Genomic DNA, 27,641 nt, shown 5'->3' on the forward strand with positions numbered 1-27,641 from the left:
TGTAATTTGCTTTGTCATTAGGTCATAATAAAAAACAAAAAAAACAAGGCACACTGTTTTACAAAAGTTAAAAAGTCTTTAATTGGCCATATTTAATAAATAAGTTAGACATCATATTATGTCATTATCTGTAACGTTTCGAACTGACACCATCCAGCGGTGTATCACGCTGCCACGACAGGTGCCCTCTGGCCGACCAGTGGCGTATCATATGGCTGCGACAGGTTCTGTTTGGCCACGTTATAAACTGACACTGCCCATTGGCATATCATATTGCCGTGACAGATGCCCTCTGGCCAACCGGTGGCATATCATACTGCCATGAAAGGGCCCGTCCTGTTGCAGTGTAAACTGATGCCGTTCACTGGCATATTAGATTGTTGTGAAGGCGTTTTGGCGTTGGTGTCTGACACCGAAATCACTGAAGTGGCAGTATTTGACAAGTTCGTAGTGTTGTAGACATAATTTCACAAGTTGAGTTGTAGTGGCAAAATTGCAAAACACATAAGTCAAAGTTAACATGTCAAACATCATCATCAATTCATAGAGAATACTGTACTTTTTTATAGAATTTAATCCACGGAACTGCTATTGATTTGAAGTAGAGTATAGACAACTGTCATCATGTCACAATTCACCCTGGACATATATAACTGAAACGTCATGACTTTTTTTTTTTTTTGGGTGGCTCTAGTGTACCAATAGTGCGCACAGTGTATGGTGTAGGTGTTGGTATATACGGAAATTTGTATGTAATGTTTTCTTTGTAATCATTGTATGTTGGTACATACATTAATAAAAAAAAAAAAATTTTAAAAATTTAAAAAAAAAAGAAACGTCATGACTGACAGTATTAGCTCTGTTGTTATACAAGTTGCACTGCTAATGAATAGGCTATTTTCGAATTTGACTTGATCAACGCCAAATTTGGAACATAGCATTTTGGGACTGAGACACACATTTCCCTTAGACATAGACAAGACTGGATGAAAACCATGGCAGCCATGAATCAAAAACTTTTTGCAAAGGGCGGGGTTTACACAAAATTAACCACAACTCATTCAAGATTTGTCCAGTCGTAAATCTAAGTATCAGTTCATGTTTGGAAATAGGCATCCGAAGCATTTTGAGCACAGCCCATAAGGGGTGCCACAAATACCAATTTTTACCTTAAGATCTGAACAGAAACTCGTCAAATTTGGTGCACACTGTAAAATCTAAACTGATTTTACTAAAAAAAAATAAATAGCAAATAATTAATTGATTTTTACTTTATAGCTAACAGTTAAGTTCACCTAACATTTAGTTATATTTACTTAGTAATGTGAAGCTGTTGAAACTTAAAAAAAATCAAGTTGAATATACTCAATCTTTCTAAGTGTTAGTAACTCCAGTAGACGCAGTTTACTGATCTATGTATCTGTATTCTGTCGCTTGCATACTAGTCAATCATATTTGTACATCCTATCTTAATCACTGGCAAAACAATCTTGATCATGTTAAGTCAAGTTAAGTCAGACTAACCTGGTTTCCAGAAGCTGCACTTAGAAAAGAACAAGGTAAATCAACTTGTCATTTTTAAGTTTTAACAACTTCACAAAATTTAGTAAATGCAGCGAAATTTTAAGTTAACTTAAAAATTTGTTGTAAAGTAAACATGAATTAAAATGAATAGTTACATTTACTTTCCTTTTTCAAGGCAATCGGTTTCCGAGCTTATTTTAAGTAAGATTAGCTTCCCAGATTTTTCTGGAGGCATGCATGTTGGCATCTAAACTGGAAGTGATGTGTCAATGCTTTACATCAAATGTGATCACAATTAGCCTGATAATGGTGCTATAATTTACAGCCCGAAAAATGACAACTTTGATGGGCCACTCCCCTTTTAATGTGAGTCTGAGTGATTTCAAATTTCTGTATATCAATGTCCTTTACATGAACGCATCTTCAACTTTTTGCAAATTTACATGATGTGAAAAACAGGAATATGACTTTTGTTTTGTAAATTCATCAATTTCAGATTTGAAGAACAATATTGCGGGATGGAGCTATGCAATTCTTTTAGAAATGCGCAAGATTGGCCAAACAACATGGCTGCCATTAATGGCAATGAATTAAGCGGGAAGAAGGCTGTAACTCAAGTTATATGAGAGCAATCTTGACTAAACTTGGATGAGACATTTTGCACTATGTGCTGAACTCATCCACTGAGTTTTTTTTCCACATATATACACTCTTAATGTAACTAAAGTGACTTTGGTCAGCTTTGTAAGGTTTGAAACCCACCTGCTGCTTTGATATTGAGCTATCGAGCTGCATTCTTCTGTTTCCCAAGAGAGGGCCTGAACCCCAGACATCATTGTTATTGTTTCACTGCTCACAAGGAAAAAGGTAATGCCTGCACACTAACTTTATTGTCACGCAAGTTTATACAAGACAACGATTAGATCCTGCTCGGATCCTCATCAGGTAAAATGTTTGAAAAGATGAAACCACACCTATATTTATACATAATGTACACCAACAGGCTGACAAGCTCTATGGTGGCAGGTGTGTTTTACCATCTGATCCACTACGGGTGGTAAAACAATGGGCAATCAACAACTAAAGTATACAGAAAATATATAGAAAAAATACACAGGGAAAGTAAAACAGTGATGTCAAACATATCTCAGTTGATAAAAAAAATGCCTTCACATGACTGTTTTTCTTTCCCTGTGTATTTTTTTCTATGTACTTTATTTAATTGTTGATTGTGTTGTGGTAAAACATTGACACCTCTGATGATCTCTCTATAATTAACTTTAACTTGAATCTGATTTATCTAGTTCTTGCAAGCTTGGTGCAGATGTCTCAATCAAGGAACACTGGAGAGGAGCCAAGTCAGATGCGCAGAAGAGTTTATTGCAGTCTCTGACAGAACAACAACAAACACGAGTCAGTCCCGGGATTAGACTAAATAATGCCTTTTGATTCTGCTGGGGTCTCTCCTCCTTCCCAGGAGTCCCCACCTTTCTTATGCATTAATCTTTTGGCTTCAATTCTAATGTTGTCAGGTTGCCAGCATGGCTCTCGGTGCTTTTCCACACCTCAGCCCCACCTTTCACGTGTCACCATTATTTCTGAGACTGTCAGCACTATATTTTAAAAATTATATCTTGGTGTATTTTCCACACACAGGTTACAAACTGGTTAATTTCTTACTTTGTTCCACACATAGGTTACAAACTACAGCATAATAGACCACTCAGTAGATGAACACAAAATCAAGATTTAATTTACTTACGTAAAAATCATATTCAGCCACTTTAAAAGGGTGTGTGTGTGCTGTTAAACTTTTCACCTCTCCTGTTGCTCACATACAGTGATATGGAGCTATTAGAGGCATCATACCAAAAAGTTACTTCTGGCCTTGAATCTTGCCATTAGCCTCATACAGCAAGATGTAGCCTTACGAAGCCTAATGCCAAAATTTGCTCTGGCCTTGAATCTCCTCATTATGCCCAGTTCTTATCTTGGCAACTGCTCCTTTCGTTTCTCTGTAGGCTACTGAAGTTTTCACCTATGGTCTGTGTTTCACTACAATGATCCACAGTATCACTACAATTGACAGCTGTTTTACTAACCTTATTGGTAGATGGTTAAACACACCTGCAACCACATGCTTGTCACCCTACTGGTGTACATAAAGGTGTGGTTTTCAAACATTTGACCTGACAAAATGATCCTGCTTGTTTCGATCCAAGCCGAATCAAAACATTATGTTAGCTAAACTTGTGTGGCATAGAATAAGTGTGCAGGCGTTACCTTTTTCCTCATGTATGCTGTTTTTGACCGCTTTTTGACCGCTGCGTGATGTGCGTATAATTACCCTCTTTCATATTATTTTAGTGTTATCATTAAAATAGTGTTTTTTTTATTTTTGGAGGCGTAAAACCAATTTATATCTCTTGAGGGAGAAGTTCATAAATATGTGGCTGTAGCATTAAAGGTAGATATTTTGTATTATCGAGGATTTTATTCTAAATTAATTTCATTTATTCATTTTTTAGCTGGATCCTATCCCAGCTGACACTGGGCGAACCAGGCAACCGTTGACGCTGTCATTCACACCTATGGTCGGTTTAGATTCACTAGTAAACCTGACCTACATGTCTTTGGACTGTGAGAACTCACACCGGTATGGGGAGAACCCTCCACCACCAGGGATTCAAACCTAGATCCCTCTAGCTATGGGGCAACTGTGCTAACCACCACACCAAGATGCCACCATAAATTACTATATAAAGTTTTTATAAAATAACTTAACATCCCAAAATTGTAGTTAGTCTACTATGTGCATGGACTGCTGAAAAAAAAAAAACGCAGCACTTTGGTAAAAACACAGAGATAACATGTAAATTATAAGCATGTGCTTAAATCTAAACCCTTCTCACTCCAACAAACACACATCTAGCTGCCCATCCGAGGGCACACATGGGACATGATAACGTCAATCATGTTCTTTATAATGGGAGGTTCTGGGTGGAGGTTGTGCGGCAGGTGGTGGGCGACAACCATCTCCCAGGCTTCGACCAGATGAACATTCAGTCCTTTGAACATGGCTCTGAGCACCTTAGAACGCTGCAGCGAATACCAGTCACTGAAGATATGTACCAGATCAGGTGTCAAAGCTCTGGGGTTTCCTGTCCGGATGATGACCACTGTGCCTGGAGCTCTTGTCAGCAGCCGCACCACCGCCCTGCGGATGCTTCGCAGCCTTCGGATGTAGACCTCCATAGGGAAAGGAGCAAAGTGAGCCCAGACGCCAAAAGCTACAACGGTGTTGGGGCCTCCGGTTAAGCTATCTATTTCATTGGCAATATAATAAAGCTTGCTAGGTGGTGCCGGAGCAAAACTGACTATAGGAGGACCGTGCAAGCGGAATGTCACCATGATATTGTTTCCATAGTCCAAGGCCATGAAAGGTCCCAATTTCTTTAAACTGTGCAGGTCAAACTCCTTGAGATCTAAAAGTATTACAGAAGGAACAGATTAACATGCAGTGTGAAGAAAATCCAAATGTTACCAGAAATTCCTGTGGATCAGTTACCTGGTAGTACTATGTTGAGGAATTCAAACCACTGCCTGACAGTGGAGTCTCCGTATAGGTAGAGCACTTTGCCTTTCAGACACTGAGTGATGGCAGAGGAGGTGAATTGCTTAACTGTGGTTCCATCTAATGCTTGCCACATGCCCTGGTAATAATAGCCAGAGGGTCCAGATGTCACACTGCTGCTCTTTACCTCAGGTTGACCTGAGAGGAAGTTAAAGGATAAAGGTGGGGTTATTTTTAAGGTTCAAGCCAAACTGTCTTGGAACACTGGTACATTTATCTTTACAAGGCCATATAACATGAACTGCCTCATTTTGTATGTTCTACGCAGACTTCTACAACTATCAGTAGCAACTTTCGGTCATGTGGACAACTCATAACTGTCATTCCTCAAAATTTTGCCTTACCTTCTTCTTTTGGCAACACGGTGACATTGGCAGGTCCTGAGGCCTGAATGAAGACTTTCATGTTTACACGACTAAAGAAAAGCAAACACATAACAAATGTCTTAAACACATTTCAACATCAACTCAAACAATTTCTTGAAAATCCAGGTAGAAAAATTAAGCACTAAAATAAAAAACAACTATTTTAAAGTTCATTCAACAAAACTTTGCCTCTTAGTTGCAATAGTTAAACTGAACTTAAAGGTGCTATTAATGCATTAGCCACTAGTAGTAGTAGTACACATTGTAGTTCCACTACAGAGATTTAATAAATTCTGTCCAGTAACAATTGAAAAGTCTAAAAGAGCCAGATGTTTGAATTATTTTATCCTTATTCAAGTTACCGGAGTGCTAAACTGTGGGCAGCCAGCTTTAGTGGAAGTCTCTAATGTGCATGCTCTATGGGCCACACAGTGAGAAGCAATGGCTATCACCTGAATAATTTCATCCACCACAGTTGAACAATTTTGGCTTCATGCACCACTGAGCAATTCTCATATCAATGAACTGGGCCCTGCTGCCAATGCTGTATCGGGGTCTCTTTATCTATCCATTGTAGTGACTCACTGCTGTGTTTTCAGTTGTTTTAATCACAAAAAGTGTCTGTTTCTTGTCAAGACATCATTGCTTTTCCTGCTGGGATAGTGGCACCCAAACCAGTTATTTCAAGTCAAAATGTGATCTTTGAGATATGCGCTACGCTACATAATAACGTGCAAATGTAGTGTATCCATGGTTCGAAGAAATGTACAATTACAACATTTATTGCTGGCAATTGGGTTGGTTACAATTTCTGGAATTTCTCAACAAGGAGATACATAGGTAGCGCTGCATTTCCATTATTCGAAGTCATACAAATTGTCAGACATGTCTCTTTGTTTCCTTACCTTTGAAAGAGCTTCGCCTCATTGGCCGTGAGGACTTGGTCAATTCCTTTCCTGGATTGTTGAATCCTGGCATCACAGCTCAGCTTCTTTGGCTTTTCGCAGAACCAAGGCTCACCTGTACGGAGGTCTGTGTAGTTGCATAGCAGCTTCTGGGTTGGATGTAGGCAGAAACTACAGGCGGTAGTTTCAGAGAGTGAGCCTGATTGGTAGAGGGTGCCAAAGTGAACCCTGTTAGGATGCTCTGTGTTCAGCCTGCTCAGCACTGGGATAGCCTCACTAGAGTGAACCAGCGTCACCTGATTGGACAGAGAACCAGAGTTTTCATTCAAGTCCACATCACGTTCATCAACAAAGACAAATTTAAAAAAAAAAACACTCAAAGCTGCACACTGTGAGACATTTTGAAGGATTAATCTCTTCTGAAATCAGACTGATTCTCAGATGACAATCTCCAGAAACTGTCCATTCACCAAACCCATCCCCCCACACGACTGCACAATCATAACTTAACAACGGTAACTAGACATTTCAAATCTGTCAAGTTTTGCATTTCTCCACATGTTGATCTGAATGAGGCTGTAGTAAGAGAGATACTCTGCATTTAAAATGTTTAGAGAGGGTTTTACATTTGTTTATCACTCTTGTCACACTAGGAGTAACAAGCTCTAAAGTGCATTACAAAAACAATGCTGTCTCTTCATTTTCATGTCTTTGACACTTATCATCAGTGGTGAGGATGCCAACTGTTTGCCTGGGACATGCAGCTTTAGCCTCTTTATTTTAGACCAATATTATGGATGTAGCCATCTAGTGGTCATTTACAATCCTTTTACAAGTCTGCTGGTTACAAAAAAATGTCACTCCCATAAGCTGCTGTTTTTACCTAACTCAGAGCTTTAGGTATCCTAATTAGCTAGCTACCTATTAAATCTACTATTGACATTTTGCAGCAGGCAAAATCTACAATCAGTGGCTAAAAAATGAGACCCTGCATCCTGCACATGTGCTGTACCAGAGAAAAGGTTAAATGTTGTATCAGCAGTAACCAAGGGGGGCAGGGCTTAGTGGACAATAATTTGAAAGGTACATTAAATACTTGCAGTACAATCACATTTAAAATGATGTTTTAGCATCACCTCAACCTGCGCTCCTCCTTCCCAGAGTAAAGGGAACACAGCAGAGTAGCTCCCATTGAGATGATCCACCACTTGTCCAGCCACACCTGCACCAAGCTTCAGGTTGTGCAGTCTGGTGAGTAAAAAGTCCCCCCCAAACTTCTTGGGACGGCCCTGGAAGTCAGACATTTTTATCATGACCTCCAGCTGATCCCCTACACGCCACTGTCCTCCTCCCCTCCTTGGGAGAATGGTGAAGGTGCTGTGAGCTGGATCACTGGTCTGCTCCACAAGAAGAGGATCTGGCAAAGGTGGAGTTTCAGGCCAAACTATGGAGTCTAGTAGAAGTTGCTCCTCCACAGCATCCTCAGGGGACAGTGGCTGGAAGGTGCAGAGGCCATGATGCATGTAGGATACAGTGGAAAAACTCTGGACGATGATGGTGGAGTTCACTTTATGCGGACGCTGGTCAGGGAGTCAGGAAAGATGGTGACCAAGATGCATCAAACGATCACACCGAAAGCAAATTAACTAAACAGAGAAAATAAGGTCCAAGAAGGCCAAAGCTCAAAATAACTTTGAGTCGTTTATAAGAACTGTTGATCTGTTAGCTCCATGAATCTCTGCCTCTCCACACTTCCCCTGCAACCATAACTTTGTTATTAACATTGACCCATAGGGAAAAAAATATTTTCCGGAACTGTTTTGGCTGCTTTCAGTGCCTCCTGTCTTAAACACGCACATTGATACAGAATAATTTTAAAAAACGCCATCAAATGGTGCCTACATTTTTTGTTAAACCCAAGCCAGTACAAATGGTTTTGTTAGGAGATGGGAAGTATAGAGTAATGTCAGCCAAATCACAGCGGTTCTGTGAGGAAAAACATAATTTAAGTCTAATTGCATTTATTTACAATGAATAACATTACTGTTATTTTGAGTTATACCAAAACACCCATTTGACAACAATACTTTTAAACCAACATTAAACATTTCAAATAGGTTCCACCATTCAAGAGATACCACTAAAAGTTCTCACCTCCACAACTTCCATGTGACGTATGACAAAGATAAAGAAAACAAAAGCCGCAATGAGGAAGATGGCGGTATACTCCCGTCTTGTACATGCTCTGACCCTCATGATGGTTCCAGTCTATGGCTGTAGCACAGTACTGTGACCACTTCCTCTGGCACTGGATTAAAATATAAAAACAAAACAGTAAATGAAACCTTGCTTTGTGAAACATTATCTTAATTGTGAAATCCTCTTATTACAAACATGGCGACATGCTTTCAATTATTAATCCTGACATCAACCACTCACTCAATCAAAGCCACAACTAAAGACAGAAGCCTTTCTCTCCCGTGCAGTTTAACTTAAGTCACTCCCAGGTGAGCCTATCAAGTACACATTACAACATTGTTTAAATATCTGAATATGTTTAGATACTGCACTCTCCTGTAATCCTCACAACACAACATCATGTTAGATCATGTCAGGTTAGATTGCCTTCAGCAAATCACAGTTTTGCACTACTGTTCAAATGTATTTCTGTCATGACAACAAATACAGTTGAAGTAAGAGAAATCAGGCAATCTGATCATCTCATGGACTCAGATGCAGATCAGTTTAGTTTATTAATGCCTGAATGTATACAGTATAAAGGTATCATGCCTCAAGAGAAACAAAAATAAAGTACTCAATATGTAATTGTAGTTACTACTTTACAGATTTCTATTAATGCAAAATGTTATCATTACATAAATTATTATTACTCTAAATTAAAAATATATTATAATATATAAATACATTATAATAATAATAATAATAATAATAATAATATATTAAATAATTTCTTGGTATACAAAGTACTTAAAATAAGCCTCACCTTTAGCAGCTGCTATATAAACTATTGCGTAATGTATTATATTATTACAATCTAGTGTTGCTGTACTTTTGCCTACATAAAGTTTTGAATGTATAACAGTACAAACTTATCTTGTTTTTAACTGTATGTAAATAATCAACAAAGTATCCAGTAACTATAGTCAAATAAATGTAATCAAGTTCAAAGTACAATATTACTCTCTGAAATGTAGTGAAGCTGAAGTATAAAGTAACATAAAAATGAAGAAGTGAAAGAAACATAATAGTACTTCAGTATTTTACATGTGTATTAGAATGTTGCAACATTTGGGTTTTACAATGTCAGGATGTGTCTTACCTCAACAGAGAATCATTTGAAGAAAGCACAGTGACTGAATCTGAGAAGAAACACACAACCAAGAAAATAGAGAGCAGAATACAACTGTTTCAGTGACTTCTCTGTAGTGGCTAACCAATAGCAAGCACAGACAGCAGGTGAATTACCATCATATCTGAAGACAAGAGTATCTGGTTTGGTTTAATACCTTGTGTTCTTAGACACTCCCATGTATCAAAAGAGCCACCCCAACAGTGTAAGTTCCTTTACAGGCACAACTGTTTAGAAAATACACAAAAGCCTTCTCATTTTCTATGCGGAATGGAAAATCAATGTCATGATGAAAATCAATCCATTTGTTAAAGACGAAAATATTAAATTATTATATGCAAGGTGACAAGAGTGTTGTCTGTCTGCATGGTTTCAAAAAGATTTGAAGGAGGAGTCAGAGGGCTGGGTTTTTGTCACATAGTCTTCATAAATTCAATACAAATACATTTCAGCTGGACTAGAACTGGACTGTTGGTGAGGAATACAAACTTTCAACAGCCTTTTCTGGTGTATTTCTGGCATTTACAATATTTATCATTTCCATGATTCTGTTTACACACACATACTGAATCAGTAGTCATACCAGACCAGATTGTCTTGTAATTCACCTTGCAGTGCTGTCTGTGGTTGCTTCCCTGTCATTACAGGGAAGTCACACAAACCGTTTGATTCTGCTCTCTGTCTTCCTGGTTGGTGATGATCCTCTGCCGAGGTAAGACACATGAAACGCTCAAATAAAGTATATTTTGTTTCATTTTTACAGACATTGTAAAACCCAAATCTTACAAATTGGACCTTTAATTTACATCAAGTTTTGAATGCATGGTTTTATAAACTGATCATATGTTTTTGACTGTATGTAAATCTTAATCAGCAAAGTACCCCATTACTTACATGTACTGGAGTACAATGTGATATATTTCCTTCTGCATGAAATGGATTTAAATACATGGATATAGGATAGGATATCAGGTTGTCTGTGAAATGAAACTTAAAATATAGTATAGACCAGGGTAACCTTTCTATACTGTGGCTGACTGCACCTTTCGCCATTCAAAAACAGAGTGTAATCTGATAGGAATGTTTTCTGCATGGGTGAAAACATTTTAAAGGTGAAGTCAGAGGGCTGGGTGCTTGATGGGTTCAATAGACAGTGGAGAATCCAGTGCAACAGGTTTACGTAACTGAGGGAGAAGGCGACAGTTTGGCTGCTAATGCCAATGCTGGCTGTCATTTAAGATTTACCTTTAAACAATATGTAATTATGTGAATGTTTTTATTGGATTTTACTTAACACATAAATAGCTGTACACACAGCATGAAAACATCTAGAAACTCAAGAACATCTACTCCAGTGCTTTGCACACACACCATAAAATCCATTAAAAAATATAATAATGAAAATGAAAAGAAACAATTAGATTGACCCACAAATACTGGCGTTAATGACAATAGGCAAAATAAACAGACATTCCAACAAAGAAAAGTAAAAATAACTACACAAACAATGAACTCAGCTGCACAAAAAACGACAAATAAGTGAACAAATAAAAATAGTAATAACTTAAAAAAAAAAAAAAAAAATCACAGGGCCATTGTAATCATTTATTCAACAGGGAGCCTCTCAGCATATAGTAGGAATGGTTGCCAAAGCTTTTTGAATTTTCTTTCCGAGCCTTGAGTTATATATCTTAGTTGTTCCACTTTGAGATGAGCCACCATGTCCATCACCCATCGCCTATGAGAAGGGGGTACCGACTTTTTCCATTTTAGCAGGATAGTCCGCCGTGCCAGAAGTGTGGCGAAGGCCACTGCTGTGACATGGGTGGCTGAAATCCTACAGTCTAGTGGCACCACACCAAATAAGGCATGACAGCCTAGCCCAAACGGGGGCATAATATCTTTGTCTTGACACATAATAGTGCAGTTTGATTGCTCACAATTTGACCCAAACCTGAGAATGGGAAAAGGAAAAGAGAGAAGAGAGAGTGCTACGCACAATCTTTTATGTCTAGTCCACTTTTGGTGTCAGGTTTTTCACTATGAAGTCTTTAGCCTGTCCCGGATCCTTGAAGCGAACTTCATTCCCGTTCAGGGTGGTAATCCTCAGTGTGGCCGGGAACAGAAGACCATAACGGACTTGCTCGTAGTTTCGCAGCAGCACCCTTATTTCAGTAAAAGCTGCCCGCTGCCTACTCACTGCCTGCGTATAGTACAGGAGGACCGAAATCTTGTCATCCGCCGCTGTTGTAATCGGACGGCGCTCCGTTGCCTTGCGAAGAATAGCTTCTTTTTCCTCAAAGTAATGACATCGAACAATTATCGCCCGGGGCGGTGCGTTGTCAACCGTGGGCTTGCTGCGAAGACTACAGTGCGCTCGGTCCAATAGCGGTGGCTTGTCAAGAGCCAGTGCTTCCTTCAGCAGACGTGCTACAAAGTTGGACATTCTTTCCCCGTCCTCCCGTCCCTCTTTCACTCCCATTATTCGGACATTGCAGCGGCGAGACCTAGCCTCCAGGTCCTCGCACCGCTCCTTTAGAGTAGACATCTCTTTTTTCAATGCCAGCATCTCTGCCTCCAGGGTGCCAATAGCATCAGAATGGTCATTCAACGCAGATTCCATCTCTGTTACCCGGCTCGTTGTGGCCTCCACCGTGGTACTCATCTTTTCCACGGTGTCCTGTAGCCCGCGAAATTGGTCCGAGTGGGCCGGCGCCGTACTTGAAATTTTTCCCATAACTTCTTCTCGAAGTTCACTGATGGCTGCTGGTATTGCTTGTTGCGCGCTAGCATTAGCATTGTCGTTAGCTTCTTGGGCTTCAATGTTCTTAGCGTGTTTAGGCATTCTTGGAAGTAGTTCGCTGATACACCGCTATTTACACTCTCCGTCAGACAGAGATACAAATTGCCTCAGTCCAGGTCAGATGTGCACTGAAGTTAAAGCGTTATTCTTGAAATTTTAATGGTTTACCGAAGAGCTCGACTCAGACACGTCTTCACATGGCTCCGCAAAGACCAGAATGTCTAAACAATATGTAATAACTAGAAAATTTCACATGAAATATTGACTGAGTGCCTACTGCTTGGTGTACATCTCAATGCTAATATTACCACTACTAAGTAAGTGCTGATGGCAGTAGCTGTATCATTAAGGTACATGTGCCACATGCTGTGTGTGTGTGTGTGCCAGTGTTACACTAATACACTGTATAAACATGAATGCATCCCCACTCACTGCCACTGTACAAAAATGAAGCCAAAATATCTCAGATATCACTGCCATCTTGCGCTAATATTTCATTTGTCTGCAGATTAGCAGTGTACGCTGGCATCGATTTCATGCTTGCACACCTGTTCCCATTGATGGCACACACAGCTACACACAGCTATATATATATGTATATACTGAACATATAACATTTACCATTTAGATTTTACATTTAACATTTAGATTTAACACATAACTTTTAGGAGTGTTTGACCTAACTTTGGTGAGGAATAATATAAGAGAAGTCAACTCTAGATGCACCAAAGGCTCTTACCCATCCAAAGCTGCTCTTTCCAGGTGTGTGCAATGATGATTCCCAATTGATCATAAGTCACTTATCAGCACAGGTAAAACCCCCTAACCACTGTATAAGGGAATCCAAAACTTCCAGATGATCTGCACAACTTTTGAAGCGTTATATGCTGCAGTAAAACCTCTTGTAGCTCCTGCTGCATAATGAGAGAACCAGTTCCTACTGATAAGCACACAGCTATAGCATCATGTGACCTATAACAGTGTTGTTTGTACTGTGAAATATGGCTTTTTCAAATCACCTAAAATGCCACCTTATACGAGCGTAAAAACGTTTGTTTTTTTGGGGGGTTTTTTTTGCGATAAATTGCAGTTGTGTTTTTTTAATCGCCGTGTTTTCGTTAGGTGTATTCTATATTCGCAATTTCAATTGGTGCAGTTGATGGGAACACATCTAATGTGTGAGTCTTATCAGAGCCGCACTCCAGCAGCATTTGTAATTCAAAATATGTATTGAATTTTGTTTAAAAATCAAAACTAAACAAAAAGAAAGAATTGTTCCATTAGTTTAGTTTGTCCCAATATTTGTTTAATATGAAAAATGAAACGGAAAAGGAGAGCTATAATCAGCATATGTAGCACATGGCAGTGCAGACAATATAAGCCCAGGCTCTACGTTTGCATGTCAAACAAAGCTTATGAAAAGCTTCTTCAGCAGCACACAAGCACAGGAGAGGCACATCCCTTGTTACACAATCACTGCTGACAATATTTACTATATGTACTGTTAACTGTTACTGTTTGACGTAAATGTTGTGTGAGTGAGCTTAAAATAATTGCCCTCTCCCCCTTTCTTTCTCTCTGTCCTTTAAAATAAGATTTAAAACGCGTCTAAAATTGGCAAATAAGGGATTTTTGTAAAACTTTCCCCAGAATTAAAGATTAACAAGACAGTTAACATTAAACATGAGACAAAAATGTTTTAGATGTTTACCAGATCCAATTTCATAGGTTCCAATTCCAGCATGGGAGGTAGCAGATCCTGTTCCAACAGAAACACACACACACAGGCACACCCCTAAAGGTAAAGGTGTTTGCATGCAAGCTCGCCACATACATACACACACATACACACACACTCACACTTCCTTGTACTTATATCTTTATGAGGACCCTTTTTGAAATAATGCATTTCCCTTCCCCTAACCTTAACCATCACAAATAAATGCCTAACCGCAGCCCAACCCTTAATTGCAACCTTGTCCCTAAACCAAGTGTTAACCCTCAAACAGTCCTTTGAAAAAGAACTTTCCAAAGTTGTAAGTGTTTTTTTGTTGTTTCGCTTCAGTTTATTTTTCAGTCTTATTTTTGGTTAACATTAAGGAAGTTTTGTTCGATTGTATGGTTTCAATTTGATTCATTTATTTTGAACATATAAAAATAAAAAGGAATAGATAAATTATCATTCAAAAACAGACCAAAAAAAAAAAAAATTGCAGACAATGAAAAACATCAAGGAACATAAATAGTCAAATAAATCATGACTTGGTTTACATAAAAACTTAATTGAAAATGTACAAATCCCCAAAAAACAAAAAGAATTAAAAAAAACCCATCCCTCTGACTCCACCTCTTTTTAACCATGCAGATACACATGACACTCCTTCTGCATTATTTCTCTGCGCACAGACAGGGGAAAATCCATGGAGGTGTAAACAGAGAGGCAATGGGAGCAAGCAGGAGAATAAAATGGAGCCACTGAAGGAAAAGGATAGGAGGGGTGTGTTGGTTTTGATATTAAATTAAAGTTTCAACTATTTTCCTTCAGGAGTAAGAGAACAAAACCTTTTTTCAAAGTGCAGGATAAGATTTCACCACAGTGATTTCTACAAAGAAATCTCTCCTGAGGTAAGACACTTTCAACTATTATTTTATACACACTGTGAAAACATTTGGGAGGGACTATGAAGCAGTCATGTGGCAGAACTCTATTAAGTTTGTGCTTGTGCATTATTATTGTCATAATAATTTATTGGCTTCTGCCAGGACTCAGACAGACATACACTAAGAAATAAAAGTACAGAATTGGACCTAAAATGGTAAAGATGCTTTGTCGCTCCAGCTGTAACCTAGCAGGGTAGAGTCAATGTACCTTTGAACATAGCACATTTTTGTACCTTCTTGTCTGTACCTCTAAAAGAACATTTCTGCACCCGTAGAATAAAAAATGTACTTTTGTGTCCCAGTACAAAAATGTACCTACTGTAAAGGTACAAATTATGTATATTGAGGTACAACTGGAGCGACAGGCTATTATATACCTTTAGGAGGCTAAAACAGAAACATTTACAATTATTTGCTACATTTATTAAAACAGCAATTATTTTGCATGTTTTAACAAAAACATTTTACAAGTAAACCAATCCATTTTAATGCATTTCATTGTATTGTTCTGTGAGAAATTACTTGTTTTAGAACATGAGAAAAAGCATTGCTTTTCAAGATAAAGATGAAGGAGCCATTTACTAATCAAATGAGTGCAATAAAGCTCCATTTTACAGTTTTTTTACGCACATAAAATTCCCAAGTCAAGTACGAGTACCCTTACAAAAGGCAAATTCATAAAGGGGTAAAATATACACATACGCAGGGTTAGATTCAATTCCTTGTGGTTTAACACTTTAAAACTTGTAGCATCAGACTTTTTGATTAATGATTCTTAAAATGACCCTTAAGATGGCATTGTTTCACAAATGTAAACAAAACAATAAATTCCAGTATGAAATACAGAACATTAACAAAATGTAAACTTAGTAACTCACATATATGATAGAAATTGTTTCAGTTCCTTCAGAGCTTTAACACAAAACTGAAAGCATCAGGCCCACTGAGCCCTTCATTAATCAGTTTTAAATGCAGAAACACTCAAGTAGTTAAACACTGGACTTACCTGGTGACAATCTGGACAGAAGACTTATTAATGGCAGGTGTAAAGGGGGGCAAAAATTCCCTCTAGCAATTCTTGCACAGCACCATGCCTTTATTTCATTTGCCTTTTCCAAAAAACGTGTTTATACAAAATGTCTCAATCCAACATACAAATTATCCTCAACTGCGTATGTGTCAAGTGATGTGCGGTCCAACTCATCTCCAGGTTTAAACAAAATCCAGTCACTGTCTACTGTTACTATACAGAATTTCGGAAGCTCTTCATTTAACTCTGTTATAATTACATGCTTTTGTCTATGTGCTTCAAAGATAACAAGCTTCATTGTCAGTGGAACAACTTCCTCTAACATATCATGCATGATGTCCGGGGGCATAGCTTTGGTCACATCAAAATAACCTAGTGCATCAAATGAACTAGTGCCATTTACACCATACAAAGTGACATTTTTTGCTTTTTGCTTTTTGCTTTGCTGCACACATTGGAGATGGTATCTATGGACTTCAGTTGTTCTCAGAACAAAATGATCTTCCTGGAATTTGTTATTAATTTCTGAACGAGTTGCCATACAGTAATGACAAATTCGACCTGAGTGAAAACACATACGAAAGGTACCGATCATGTGAGCTAACAGACTTTCAGCTGAAAAAGTTGCTAAAGCTGCTTAAACTTTTTGCTCTGTTCCACCAGCACACACAATTAAGCCTTCAGTTGAAAGATTTTTAGGTCATCTATCAATGGTTTTAAAATGACATCCATACGAAATTGTTTCACAATTGAATAATGAACAAGTAGAGCTAAATGAATATGTTTAAGATGAGCTCCATACTTTCCTCTCAAATTTCCAATAGTGTAGTAAAAAGCCCACAATTTATACTTAGTTCTCTTGGAGCCTAAAGGGTTAACTATTTCAAATTCATCCTTGTATAAATGAAGCCTTAAAGCATCTGGATGCTCTCTGAAAAACAAATGTTCCTTAAAATAAGGAGAATCTCTATAATCTGTCAAAAGCTCTTCATCTTGGGCCTTGTTGTCTTGTCTTGTGTATTTGATCCCAGGCATCTTCACATAAACGCTATTTCTTTGTAACTTTTACGATAGGAACATAAGAATAGCTTCCAATCTTGTGCCCTAAAGAGCCCCTCAGTGTGTAGTGTACAGGTTCTGTATAGTTCATCTTGGACTTGCAGTATTTTTTAATCGTGTGGAGAACAAGCAACCTCAAAGCTTTATCAATAAAATCATCTGAGTGCAAAACTTGCATAAGTTTAAATTTTACATCATCAGTAATGTCTTGCTGGACTGACAAATGCAGAAGGTTTTTCTCTCTGCATTTAAGAATGAACCCAAACAGATTATCTCTGAAATCCTCTAACAGTTTATCTAAATTAAGCTAAAAAAAATTTGAACTGACAACCACCCACCCCACAGGTGATACAAAAATTGGGTTCATGTATATGAACACGTCCAATATGCTGGATTAATTTCACCAGCGTAAGAGTAAAGTTGGGACACTGGTACAGTTGAGGCATGATATGGATTTGGCACAGGAGGTTAATCACCCTGAGTAAAGTTACTGGCACAGGCTCGTCTCCCTCTTCCATTATACTGACAATGCACCTCTGAAGGAGGTGAGTGTGTTTTTCAGATGCAGTGGGTATGTAATAATGAAAGCAAAATACATACTGAAAGCTGTTACAAAGGCTTCATTGAGGCTTGTGCACAGGCACACACCCACTCCATCTACTTTCACCACACTGAATGCAGTGTAGTATATCGCTGACTTGCATCTCATAAAATGCGGTTAAGTCTCAATAATGAGGTCTTCAAAGATTATATTAGCTATTTTTTTTAAAATTTTATTTTAACTTGTTTTCAGAGACAGCAACTGACATTTCATTGCAGTTCAGGTGGATGTCTACAATGCATCTTAGCTCTTTTAGAAGCCTCAATATCCAGCCTTGGAATTCGAGTGTTTTTATGGGACATTGTTCAACAAATACATAATGCTAGATCCGATATTGGGTGTCTTCCATATTTTATACATATTTTGATGATAAAAATACATTAGCATCGATGCTAAACGCCATATTGGTTTCCCATAGTTCCTTTGGAGTGAGGTCTCCACCAACTGGAAGACGATCTGATGCTTTGTATCTGCTTACATTGCCACATGTCATCTGGGGCAAACTGCACTGTGATTGGCCTAATCCTACTGTATCGCTCTGTGTTATTGGTGGCAGCGCCTCCTGCATTAGAATAAATTCTGGTAGCCCCTATAATGATAATAATAATGAGACAAAGGTAAATCAGGAGACACTCTAACATGCAGCAGGGCCTCATATGGTTGTAAACTCTGTGTTCACTGCAGGCAGAGCAGGCAGGAGAATCAGGCCCCTCTCTGAAGTGTCAGGAGTGTAATGTGGCCCTCTACAGCATCACAGAGAGGAGCTGCTTTGCAGAATGGCACAGATAATGAGAAACACTATAATAATTACAATGATTATTTTTTCACTTTCTGATTCCCAACACTCCGGAGAAAAGTTTTCTACAGCAAACAAGCTTGTACATAATAAAACCTCCATAATTTCAGACACACTTTGCTATCATAACATAATATGCCACTCGCAAAACAGACTGGAGTAGATCCTGAAATTACACCTCCTATATTTTGAATCGGAAATTGTTTTGAATCAGAATCAATTCTGAATCGAATCGTGACCCCAAGAATCGAAATCGAAATGTAAGATACTGAAAGATTTACACCGCTAACTGAAAAAAAATGCATTAACAATTTCCGACCCAGTGTACAGTTACTGTGTTAAGATTGTTCATTAAGACATAGCCATTCCACTTCATATCCCTCAGGAAAGGGTATTTAATAACCAGAGCCTTGGCAACTTGAATATACTCTTCATTGGCTGGATACCTACCACAAAGACAAACTCTGAATCAAGATATAAGATATGATATAATACATGCCTTTATTGATCCTCTGTGGAAGAAATTCAGGGTAAACCTCTTGGTTTTGCCTAAAGATTATTTCACAATACATACAGTGGCGTGTTCAGACTTTTTTTTTTCGGGGTGGCCCAAGTGGGGCACTGACTTATGCAGGAATGGCATGAAATATGGCTGCTGCTGTGGGCAAACTTATCAGCATAGCTTTAATTTATAATTTATGTCTCCTCTACCCATACTTACTTTTATTACTAACCTTGTAGTGTCTTACATTCCAGTTTATGGCTGAGTTTAAATGATAAATAGACCTACCAATCTGAATGACATGGCACAAAAGTAAAATAACACTTACTTTATCACAGAAATTGTTCCTCCTAAAGTAAATAGTACAATAGCAAGTATAAAATAAAAAAAACACAATTAAAGTACCAAAATTGACAATGAATAAGCCTGTGTGAACAAACTTTTCAACAGTTTGATCAATTTATTTGAATGTAAAATAAGTCAAGCCAGACACTACTCTAAAATAATACTGTCTGTCAGGTTTAAGGCTGAATTGCACCTTCAAACAAGTTCAGTTTACTCTTAAAAAAGTTCAACCTGGCTGGGCAGGTAGCCAGTCATAATGGGGTGGCACCTGGGGTAACCAATCAGATTTCAGGGGTGGCCTCTACCACCCCAGGCCACTCCCTGGATACGCCCCTGAATACAGACAACAGAGAAAAAATGTAACGGTAATTTAAAACTTACAGAAATGGTAGCCACGGAACGACCAAAATTAAGTTTCAAATATCATTTGATAAGTTACTTACTTTGCAGCACAAATTTAGCATGAGGCCGGACCACCCGAGACCACCGCAGACTGAGAAAGAATAATGGTTTGCCTTACCCAAGCATGCAGGGGCTCCATAACGTGTGCAAAGGTGTAAAATGAATGTTAAAAATACCTCAAACTTTCCATAATGAAATGCAATGAATGAAAGAGGAAATAACAGTGGAACAGTTAAAATACTTCATAAAAAAATAATTGGGCAGAAATGTTGATGGCAAGTGGAAGTGTTTCATTATGTAAAGTATAAGTAAATACATTAAAAAAGTCACCTATGAAAACAGTTACTTAGTAGTAGTAGACCAAACTTACCCTGAAAGAGCTAACAAGATCATATCTTGCAAAGGCCATATTGTGCTTAGTTTATGACTGTTATACCTGGCTAATGTCTAGCTGACATTCACATTCATTCGTATTAGGCTTATTAAAGTTAGCTAGCGAGCTAACAGCAGGATCAACAGGAAATAAAGCGTTAGATTACCTACCTCTGAATTTCCTTGCTTCTCTTCATTAATTTGTATTCCTGCTACATTTATGTACCCTTAACTGTCAGGTGAATCTGTCAGGAATTATTTTTTATCTTTAGAAAAAAACAAAGGTCCACAGTTATCACCTGAAGGACCATTTCTGTACCTTACAGGATACTTCTCTGACAAATATACCTTTGGGTACAGATATGATACCCATATTTCTGCACCCTAACTACATCAGTAACAACTTCACTTGCCTGTGAGCACTAAATTAACCAGTCGGACCATTTCAGACTCCCAAACCAAAGACTTTATGAGGCAGTGCACTGTTTGAGCACATATTACTACTACTACTACTACTACTACTACTACTACTACTACTACTACTACTACTACTTATAATAATTATAATAATAATGATAATAATAATAATGGACTATACTTTATTCATCGGAGGAGAGGAGGGGGTGAGGGTGGATTATTTTTACCCTCCCCGGAGCTACCCCTGCTTCCAAAATTGGCACATCGCCCAGTATTAGCAGGCTATGCCCCAGAGGGCAGGTATGACATGTGCTGGATCAACCTGTTAAAACTGTATTTGCATTTTGCATTTGATTCCATTTTTACTGTCAAATTCTGCAGAAAGGACATCTCTGTTCTGTAGAATGGAAATGAAAACAGATATTTGCACATCTTGTTGGGGTAACTTTGCAGGGTGCTGTCTGATCAAAAACAAAAAAAAGTGTCCAAATGTATTTGAATCTGATTTCAGGATCCTTTGTTTTCTTTCTTTCAAATAACTTGTTGTCAATTTCATATTACTTATTACTTCCTGGGAATGAATCTTAGTTTGTTTTTGTTCCAGTGCCAGAGGAAGTGGTCATAGATAAAGACTACCATGAAGGCCAGAGTTTGTTTAAGAAAGGAGTGCAGCATCGTCTTTCTCTTTCTGGCTGTGGTTGCCTCAGTCTTTGTGCTGGATCACATAAAGGTCCTGGAGGTGAGACCCCTTAAAGGGTCCAGCCTATTTGAACTGCTTAAGGTAAGAACAATTTCAGGATGTCTTTATATGTATGACAATGTGTATTTCTTTTTGCTTTATTCAGTTTATGTGCTTTTAGTGCATTTGTTTGATGCATCTTTGTCGCTATTTCTCACGGCCAGTTAGAGGAAAAAGTGAACTCCACCATCTTCGTCCCAAGAGTTTCCACTGACCCTGACATGCATCATGGCCTCTGCACCTTCCAGCCACTGTCCCCTGAGGATGCCCTGGAGGAGCGACTTTTACTAAAATCCATTGCCTGGCCTGAAACTCCACCTCTGTCAGCTCGTGATTCCCTGCAGCAGACCAGTGATCCAGCTCACAGCACCTTCACCATTCTCCCAAGGAGGGGAGGAGGACAGTGGCGTGTAGGGGATCAGCTGGAGGTCATGATAAAAATGTCTGACTTCCAGGGTCATCCCAGGAAGTTTGGGGGGGACTTTTTACTCGCCCGGCTGCACAACCTGAAGCTTGGTGCAGGTGTGGCTGGACAAGTGGTGGATCATCTCAATGGGAGCTACTCTGCTGTGTTCTCGTTACTCTGGGAAGGAGAAGCGTATGTTCAGGTGATGCTAAAAACTGTTATGTTAAATGTGGTTCTACTTTTAATCCATCTTCTAACTGACTGTTCACCAAGCTCCATCCCCCTTAGTTACTGTTGATACAACTGTAAACTTTCATTTCTTGCACAGCACATGCAGAGTTTGTAATGATACTGGTTGCAGATTTACCAGTTTTAGAGACGTAATATTAGGATATAGGATATATATTAAATAGATAACTGGTGATCGTTTTAAAGTTTCATCTGCATAAATTTAAATTAAAATGCAGGAAAATCAAAATTTCTGATGCTTTTCTATGGTGGTTGTGAACAGACAATCCTCTGGAGATTGTCAGCTCAAATTAATCCGGTTTGGGACGAGACAAGTCTTTCTAAATGTTTCAGTGTGCTTTGAGTAGTATATGCTTCATTTTTCTTTATTAAAATGTCTGCACATGATTGGACTCCATTCAGGTCACGCTGGTTCATCCAAGTGAGGCTATCCCAGTGCTGGAAAGGCTGAACAGAGAACAACCTGACAGGGTTTACTTCAAGAGCCTCTTCCGCTCAGGCTCACTCTCTGAAACTACCATCTGTAACGTCTGCCTACGTCCAACCCAGCCAATGTGCAACTACACTGACCTCCGTACAGGCGAGCCTTGGTTCTGCTACAAGCCAAAGAATCTGAGCTGTGAAGCCAGAATGGACCACACCAGGCAACCATTCAAAAGCAACATCATGGCCAACGAGGAGAAGCTCTTTCAGAGGTAAAGGAGCACAGTTCAGAGCTGGCCTTTTATGTGACACCTAATAAATACAGACATCCAGTCTTACCTATGGGTCTTCATAGTGGAAAGTTTGTAACTTAAGGCAGTTAAAATTGAATTAGTTCTAAAGATTATAAAAATCAAACCCATCAGTCTGAACACAGATTGAATTTCATTAGAAACTGGATAGTATTAACTGTTATTCATTATCATTATTGTAAAGTCTCACATTTAACCTTTTATATGGTCTTCTTACAACCTTAAAGATGTATATATATACCATCACTTTATACATACATACATACATATATATACACACACACATATGTGTGTGTGTGTGTGTGTGTGTGTGTGTGTGTGTATGTGTGTGTATATATATATATATATATAACTTAAAGTGGATATGAGTGATAGCCAACAGTGGTATACCCAGGTAGCAATTATTGGTTCTAAAAACGAGAATGGTACAATGCAACCAATGCAATGTTTTAGTAACATTTTCAGCGACAAGTATTCTTTTATCTCCCAGAATATTCTTCTTAAAGTTAGGATAACATTCTCTGTGAATGAAAAATTAAAAATGTTTTATTTTATTTTTATTTTTTACTAACATATCACATTACACATTACATATAATCTCAGTCGTCAATAACATTTTCTGAATGTTGCTTTAAAAACATTCCTTCCTTTGTTCTCATATAACATGTTCTATAAAAAGAACAGTCTATGATCTGTCACCTCTCAACATTACCAAAACATCCTCAGAATGTTGCAGATGTAACGTTACATCTTAGTCAGCATTTAACCTTATAGGGATATTATTTGAAATGATGAACATCTGTTAAACATTCTTTGAACATTAGATTAAAATGTTTTCTTTGAAATTTTATTGCAACTTGTATGTAACATTAGTCAATGTTGTGGGAACATTCCCTGCTAGCTTGGTGTACACCCAGTAGACATTCAGCAACATTAGTATTCATATGGAGCTGTGTCAATGGTAAATGTGAGTCCTGCATTCATTTGACCTTTTTACTCTTGAAAAAATTGGGCCATACCGAAACAATATGCTGAAAGATTTTACAACATTCAGTAGATATTATTTTATTATTTTATTAATTTACCTTAGTGTGAACCCAATGAGAAAGGTATAAGGGATGGTAAAAGAGTGTTGTAGTCACGGGATTACAGGGTCATAGGTCAGGTGGAAAACTACAATACAGACAACATGAGAAGACAAATGATAATGTGTGTACATTTTTGCAAACTTGAGTATCTTGTTTATGTCTGCTGTTTTATGCTGTCCAAAGCCATGTATTGCCACTTCCACTTGAAAAATGAAATACATTTTTATATACAAAAATACAAAAATTAGTCACAAAAAAACCCATAAACATTCAGTAGAGCTGAGGGGAACTGCAAACTTAGGTAATAATTAGCTGTGGGTTCAGCACTATACTGGCAAACAGCAAGCGACACCTTGCACATTATATTCAGTCAACCCATTTCTTAAATGAAAATATAAATTAATGCAGTTTTGAAGTTTTGTGCGATGTTGAATGAATTTTCAAGCAGTTGTTTCCCATTTTAGCACTTGATTTTTCTATTTTAAGTTCCATCAAAATAATTCAGTCTTTATTTATTCAGTTATTGTTATTCAAGTATAAGAGATTTTATTGCATGTGCTTTTCTTCAGGGGTGTCAACTTAAAAGTCTACATTCAGGCTTCAGGACCTGCCAATATCGCTGTGTTGCCAAAAGAGGAAGGTAAGAAAAAAATTCTCTAGACTGTAAGTCCTGTTGCTGTATATCATGGTAGACTATGTAAATGTCTATGTAAATTTCATGTAAGTAAAATGATAGAAACACTTCTTGTTTCATGGCAAACATGGAAATTTGACCACTGTCAGGAGAATTTTGTTTTAAATTTAAATATAATAATAATAAAAATGATAATAATAATGTATTTAAAACACATCAGTAAGCACTGGTTACACTGGTTTGCTGAGTGGCATATTCCTTTATCAAAATAATCATGGGCACGGTTGTTTATTTCTCCTGATTATCACTGTAGGCACTACATGTGTTTTCATCCTTTGCTGAAAAGAGCCCAACATTGCCCAGATGTTTTAGGAAATTAACAGACATTTGACTTAGTGCTGACTCCACTGATTAGGCAGGTCAGTGAGAAACTTTGTCTTTTGTCTTTTCATGAGAATTGTTGACAGTTGAAAAAAAAACCCTTATCTTCTGACTTCGTCTCAGGTCAACCAGCGGTGAAGAGCAGTAGTGTAACATCTGGACCCAAAGGATATTACTACCAGGGCATATGGAGAGCACTAGAGGGAACCACAGTTCAACAATTAAACACCCTTGCCACCACTCAGTGCCTAAAAGGCAAGGTGGTCCATCTATTTGGAGACTCCACCATCAGGCAGTGGTTTGAATTCATCAACGCAGAACTACCAGGTAACTGATCAGTAGGTGGGTTCTGTTAACAGTTTGATTTTGTTCAAACTACAGCTTATTCTGCTCCCTGTGTTAATACTTTAGGTCTAAAGGCATTTGACCTGCACAGCCCGAAGCTTGTTGGACCTTACATCTCCCTGGACTACACAAATAACATCATGGTGACGTACCGCTGCCACGGTCCTCCCATCAGTTATACCATAGTCCCAACCAGGGAGCTTCGTTACATTGCCAATGAAATAGATGGCTTAAAAGGAGGCCCCAACACTGTCATAATCATTGGCGTCTGGGCTCACTTTGCCCCTTTCCCCACTGAGGTCTACATCCGGCGGCTGCAGAACATCCGCAGGGCATTGATGCGGCTGCTGGACAGGGCTCCAGATACGCATATTATCTTCCGCACAGGGAACCCAAGAGATTTGTCACTTGACGTGGCGCTAACCTTTGGCGACTGGTACTCACTGCAGCATTATAAGGTGCTCAGGGCCATGTTCAAAGGACTCAATGTTCATCTGGTTGATGCCTGGGAGATGGTCTTGGCTCACCACCTGCCACACAACGTCCATCCAACACCTCCCATTATTAAGAATATGATTGATGTTCTCTTGTCCTACATTTGTCCTCAAAAGGGTGTCTAGATGTGTGTTTTCTTGGGGGGAAAGAAGATGGGATTCAAGAGTTTACATCATATTTCTGAGTTTCTACCAAATGCTGCATTTTGCCTTCAGCAGTCCACATATAATACAATTTGACCGACCGTTACCGTTACCTGAAACTCAGCAAAAACAAAACATAAACAAAGTATATATATATATATATATATATATATTAAGTTACATGAAAATTACCTGAAAATAAGCAAAACCAAAACACAAAGTATTCTAAAAATAAATTAATACAAATAAAATACATATTTAAGTATTTATTGTATATATATTACATCTTTATGTGATATAATTGCAAATATAAAGCTATTATAATAATGAATATAGTTTTCTGGACATTTTTTTGGAAAATTTTCTAATAGTCCTCAACCTTTAAAAAAGATAAAAAAAAAGGGTCTTTTGGGGTCACCTTTTAGTTATTTCTGGCAATTCCTGGGACATTTCATGCCAAGTTGGCCATTTCCTATACCCCCCATGTTTTAGAAAGAAATCAAATCAATCTGCCCTGGTTTCAAAAGCCGAAATAGTTGAAATAGGTATCTGAATGCGAAAGAAAAGTGATAATGAAGGTAAATTACTGCAACAATCTTGGTGTCGTTGCTATATGACAGGAAATTTTTCACTGGCTATACAACTCAGTGTTTTGTATATCCACATCTATGCATCTACTGATTTGTTATTTTTTGTTATTACTTGTTTAATTACTAAAAGATTTGTGACAATGTATTTATGCACTAGTTTTTCATACAGAAATAATGAATTTTGTAATCTGTTAGCACATGACTGGATGAATGAATGAATGAATGAATGAATGAAATTCCTCAGCAAAGTCATGTGAGTCAAGTGAAGTTGTTGAACGTTTTGTTTCGTTTATTTTGTAGATTCACTTCTGGTGTGTCATGTCTGCTTTTACTTCCTGTATTTGTGTGTTTTCCCACCTTGGTGTTTGTCTGACATTTTCTCGCTCCATTTCAAAGTGTCACTTGGTTTGCAGTCACTTTCACAGATGAATGAAGCTCCCTCCATCAGTGTGTTGGGTATAAATACAGAGGCAAGATTTGCGACAGATTTCACTGTCTGTGGTATAAAAATATGAATAATAAATAATAAATATAAAAAATATTTCACCACTATTCAGGAAAATTAATCTCATTTCCATTTCATTTTTTAATTTTTTTTATTTGATGCATATGCTGTTCAGCTGTTTGCCAGAACTTTTGGTAACCTATATTAGTCCTTTGCCATTAAAATAAATGAATAAATAAATAATACATAGGCCTAAAAAGAAAAAAAATGACAAGCCAGGAAATTACTTTTAAAAAATTACTTAAAAAGTAATAATTCTAGAACACAACTTTAAATCATAAACTAGCTTTTTATAAAATAACCAAGAAAAAATCTATACTAATACATTTTTGCAATTTGCAGGACATTTTTTGCCAAGGAACTCATTGCCTCATTTTTTCTCCATGTTTCTGAAAAAAATCAAACCAAGTTGCTCATTGATCAAAACACCTGTGAAAGGTATCTGAATGTAGCACAGGAAAATCAGTGTCGATCCAGGTTTCAAAGGGTTAAAAATCATTTTGGGGGGAAAAATCGTTTTGTACTGGTTATATTTATGCATATCCA

At 37.9% G+C, this 27,641-nt stretch overlaps 2 protein-coding genes across 4 annotated transcripts; one reads left to right on the forward strand and one right to left on the reverse strand.

Annotated features, from left to right (window-relative positions):
• Positions 1–56: 56 nt before the first annotated feature.
• On the reverse strand, positions 57–16,646 carry LOC121961564 (NXPE family member 3-like). 2 transcript variants are annotated; one of them, XM_042511607.2, is made up of 7 exons: positions 16,269–16,646; positions 8,583–8,736; positions 7,565–8,008; positions 6,429–6,724; positions 5,503–5,573; positions 5,093–5,296; positions 57–5,009 (listed from the first exon to the last, which is right to left on the reverse strand). In XM_042511607.2, exons 2-7 carry the CDS (start codon positions 8,682–8,684, stop codon positions 4,453–4,455), a joined length of 1,674 nt encoding a protein of 557 aa, XP_042367541.2. In that variant the 5' UTR covers positions 8,685–8,736; positions 16,269–16,646; the 3' UTR covers positions 57–4,452. The 2 variants fall into 2 exon arrangements, with proteins under 2 accessions (XP_042367541.2, XP_042367539.2); XM_042511605.2 differs by lacking the exon at positions 16,269–16,646 and adding an exon at positions 9,769–9,910.
• On the forward strand, positions 10,262–27,142 carry LOC121938450 (NXPE family member 3-like). Of its 2 annotated transcripts, XM_088072528.1 has the most exons (8): positions 10,262–10,510; positions 15,147–15,226; positions 21,391–21,567; positions 21,690–22,133; positions 22,583–22,875; positions 24,572–24,642; positions 25,141–25,344; positions 25,429–27,142. In XM_088072528.1, exons 3-8 carry the CDS (start codon positions 21,424–21,426, stop codon positions 25,980–25,982), a joined length of 1,710 nt encoding a protein of 569 aa, XP_087928654.1. In that variant the 5' UTR covers positions 10,262–10,510; positions 15,147–15,226; positions 21,391–21,423; the 3' UTR covers positions 25,983–27,142. The 2 variants fall into 2 exon arrangements, with proteins under 2 accessions (XP_087928654.1, XP_087928655.1); XM_088072529.1 differs by lacking the exon at positions 15,147–15,226.
• Positions 27,143–27,641: the final 499 nt, after the last annotated feature.

Source organism: Plectropomus leopardus, chromosome 22 (assembly GCF_026936395.1).
Source record: "Plectropomus leopardus strain MGB_pleo_1.0 chromosome 22, ASM2693639v1, whole genome shotgun sequence".
Taxonomy (NCBI): Eukaryota; Metazoa; Chordata; class Actinopteri; order Perciformes; family Serranidae; genus Plectropomus; species Plectropomus leopardus.

Coding starts and splice junctions, on each gene's coding strand:
- LOC121938450 (XM_088072528.1), top strand. CDS start 21,424: ATGAAGGCCAGAGTTTGTTTAAGAAAGGAGTGCAGCATCGTCTTTCTC. Junction 22,134..22,582: donor AAGGAGAAGCGTATGTTCAG/GTGATGCTAAAA, acceptor GACTCCATTCAG/GTCACGCTGGTTCATCCAAG. Junction 24,643..25,140: donor TGTGTTGCCAAAAGAGGAAG/GTAAGAAAAAAA, acceptor ACTTCGTCTCAG/GTCAACCAGCGGTGAAGAGC.
- LOC121961564 (XM_042511607.2), bottom strand. CDS start 8,684: ATGAGGGTCAGAGCATGTACAAGACGGGAGTATACCGCCATCTTCCTC. Junction 5,574..6,428: donor GAGGCGAAGCTCTTTCAAAG/GTAAGGAAACAA, acceptor GCTTTTCTTTAG/TCGTGTAAACATGAAAGTCT. Junction 5,297..5,502: donor CGTGTTGCCAAAAGAAGAAG/GTAAGGCAAAAT, acceptor ACTTCCTCTCAG/GTCAACCTGAGGTAAAGAGC.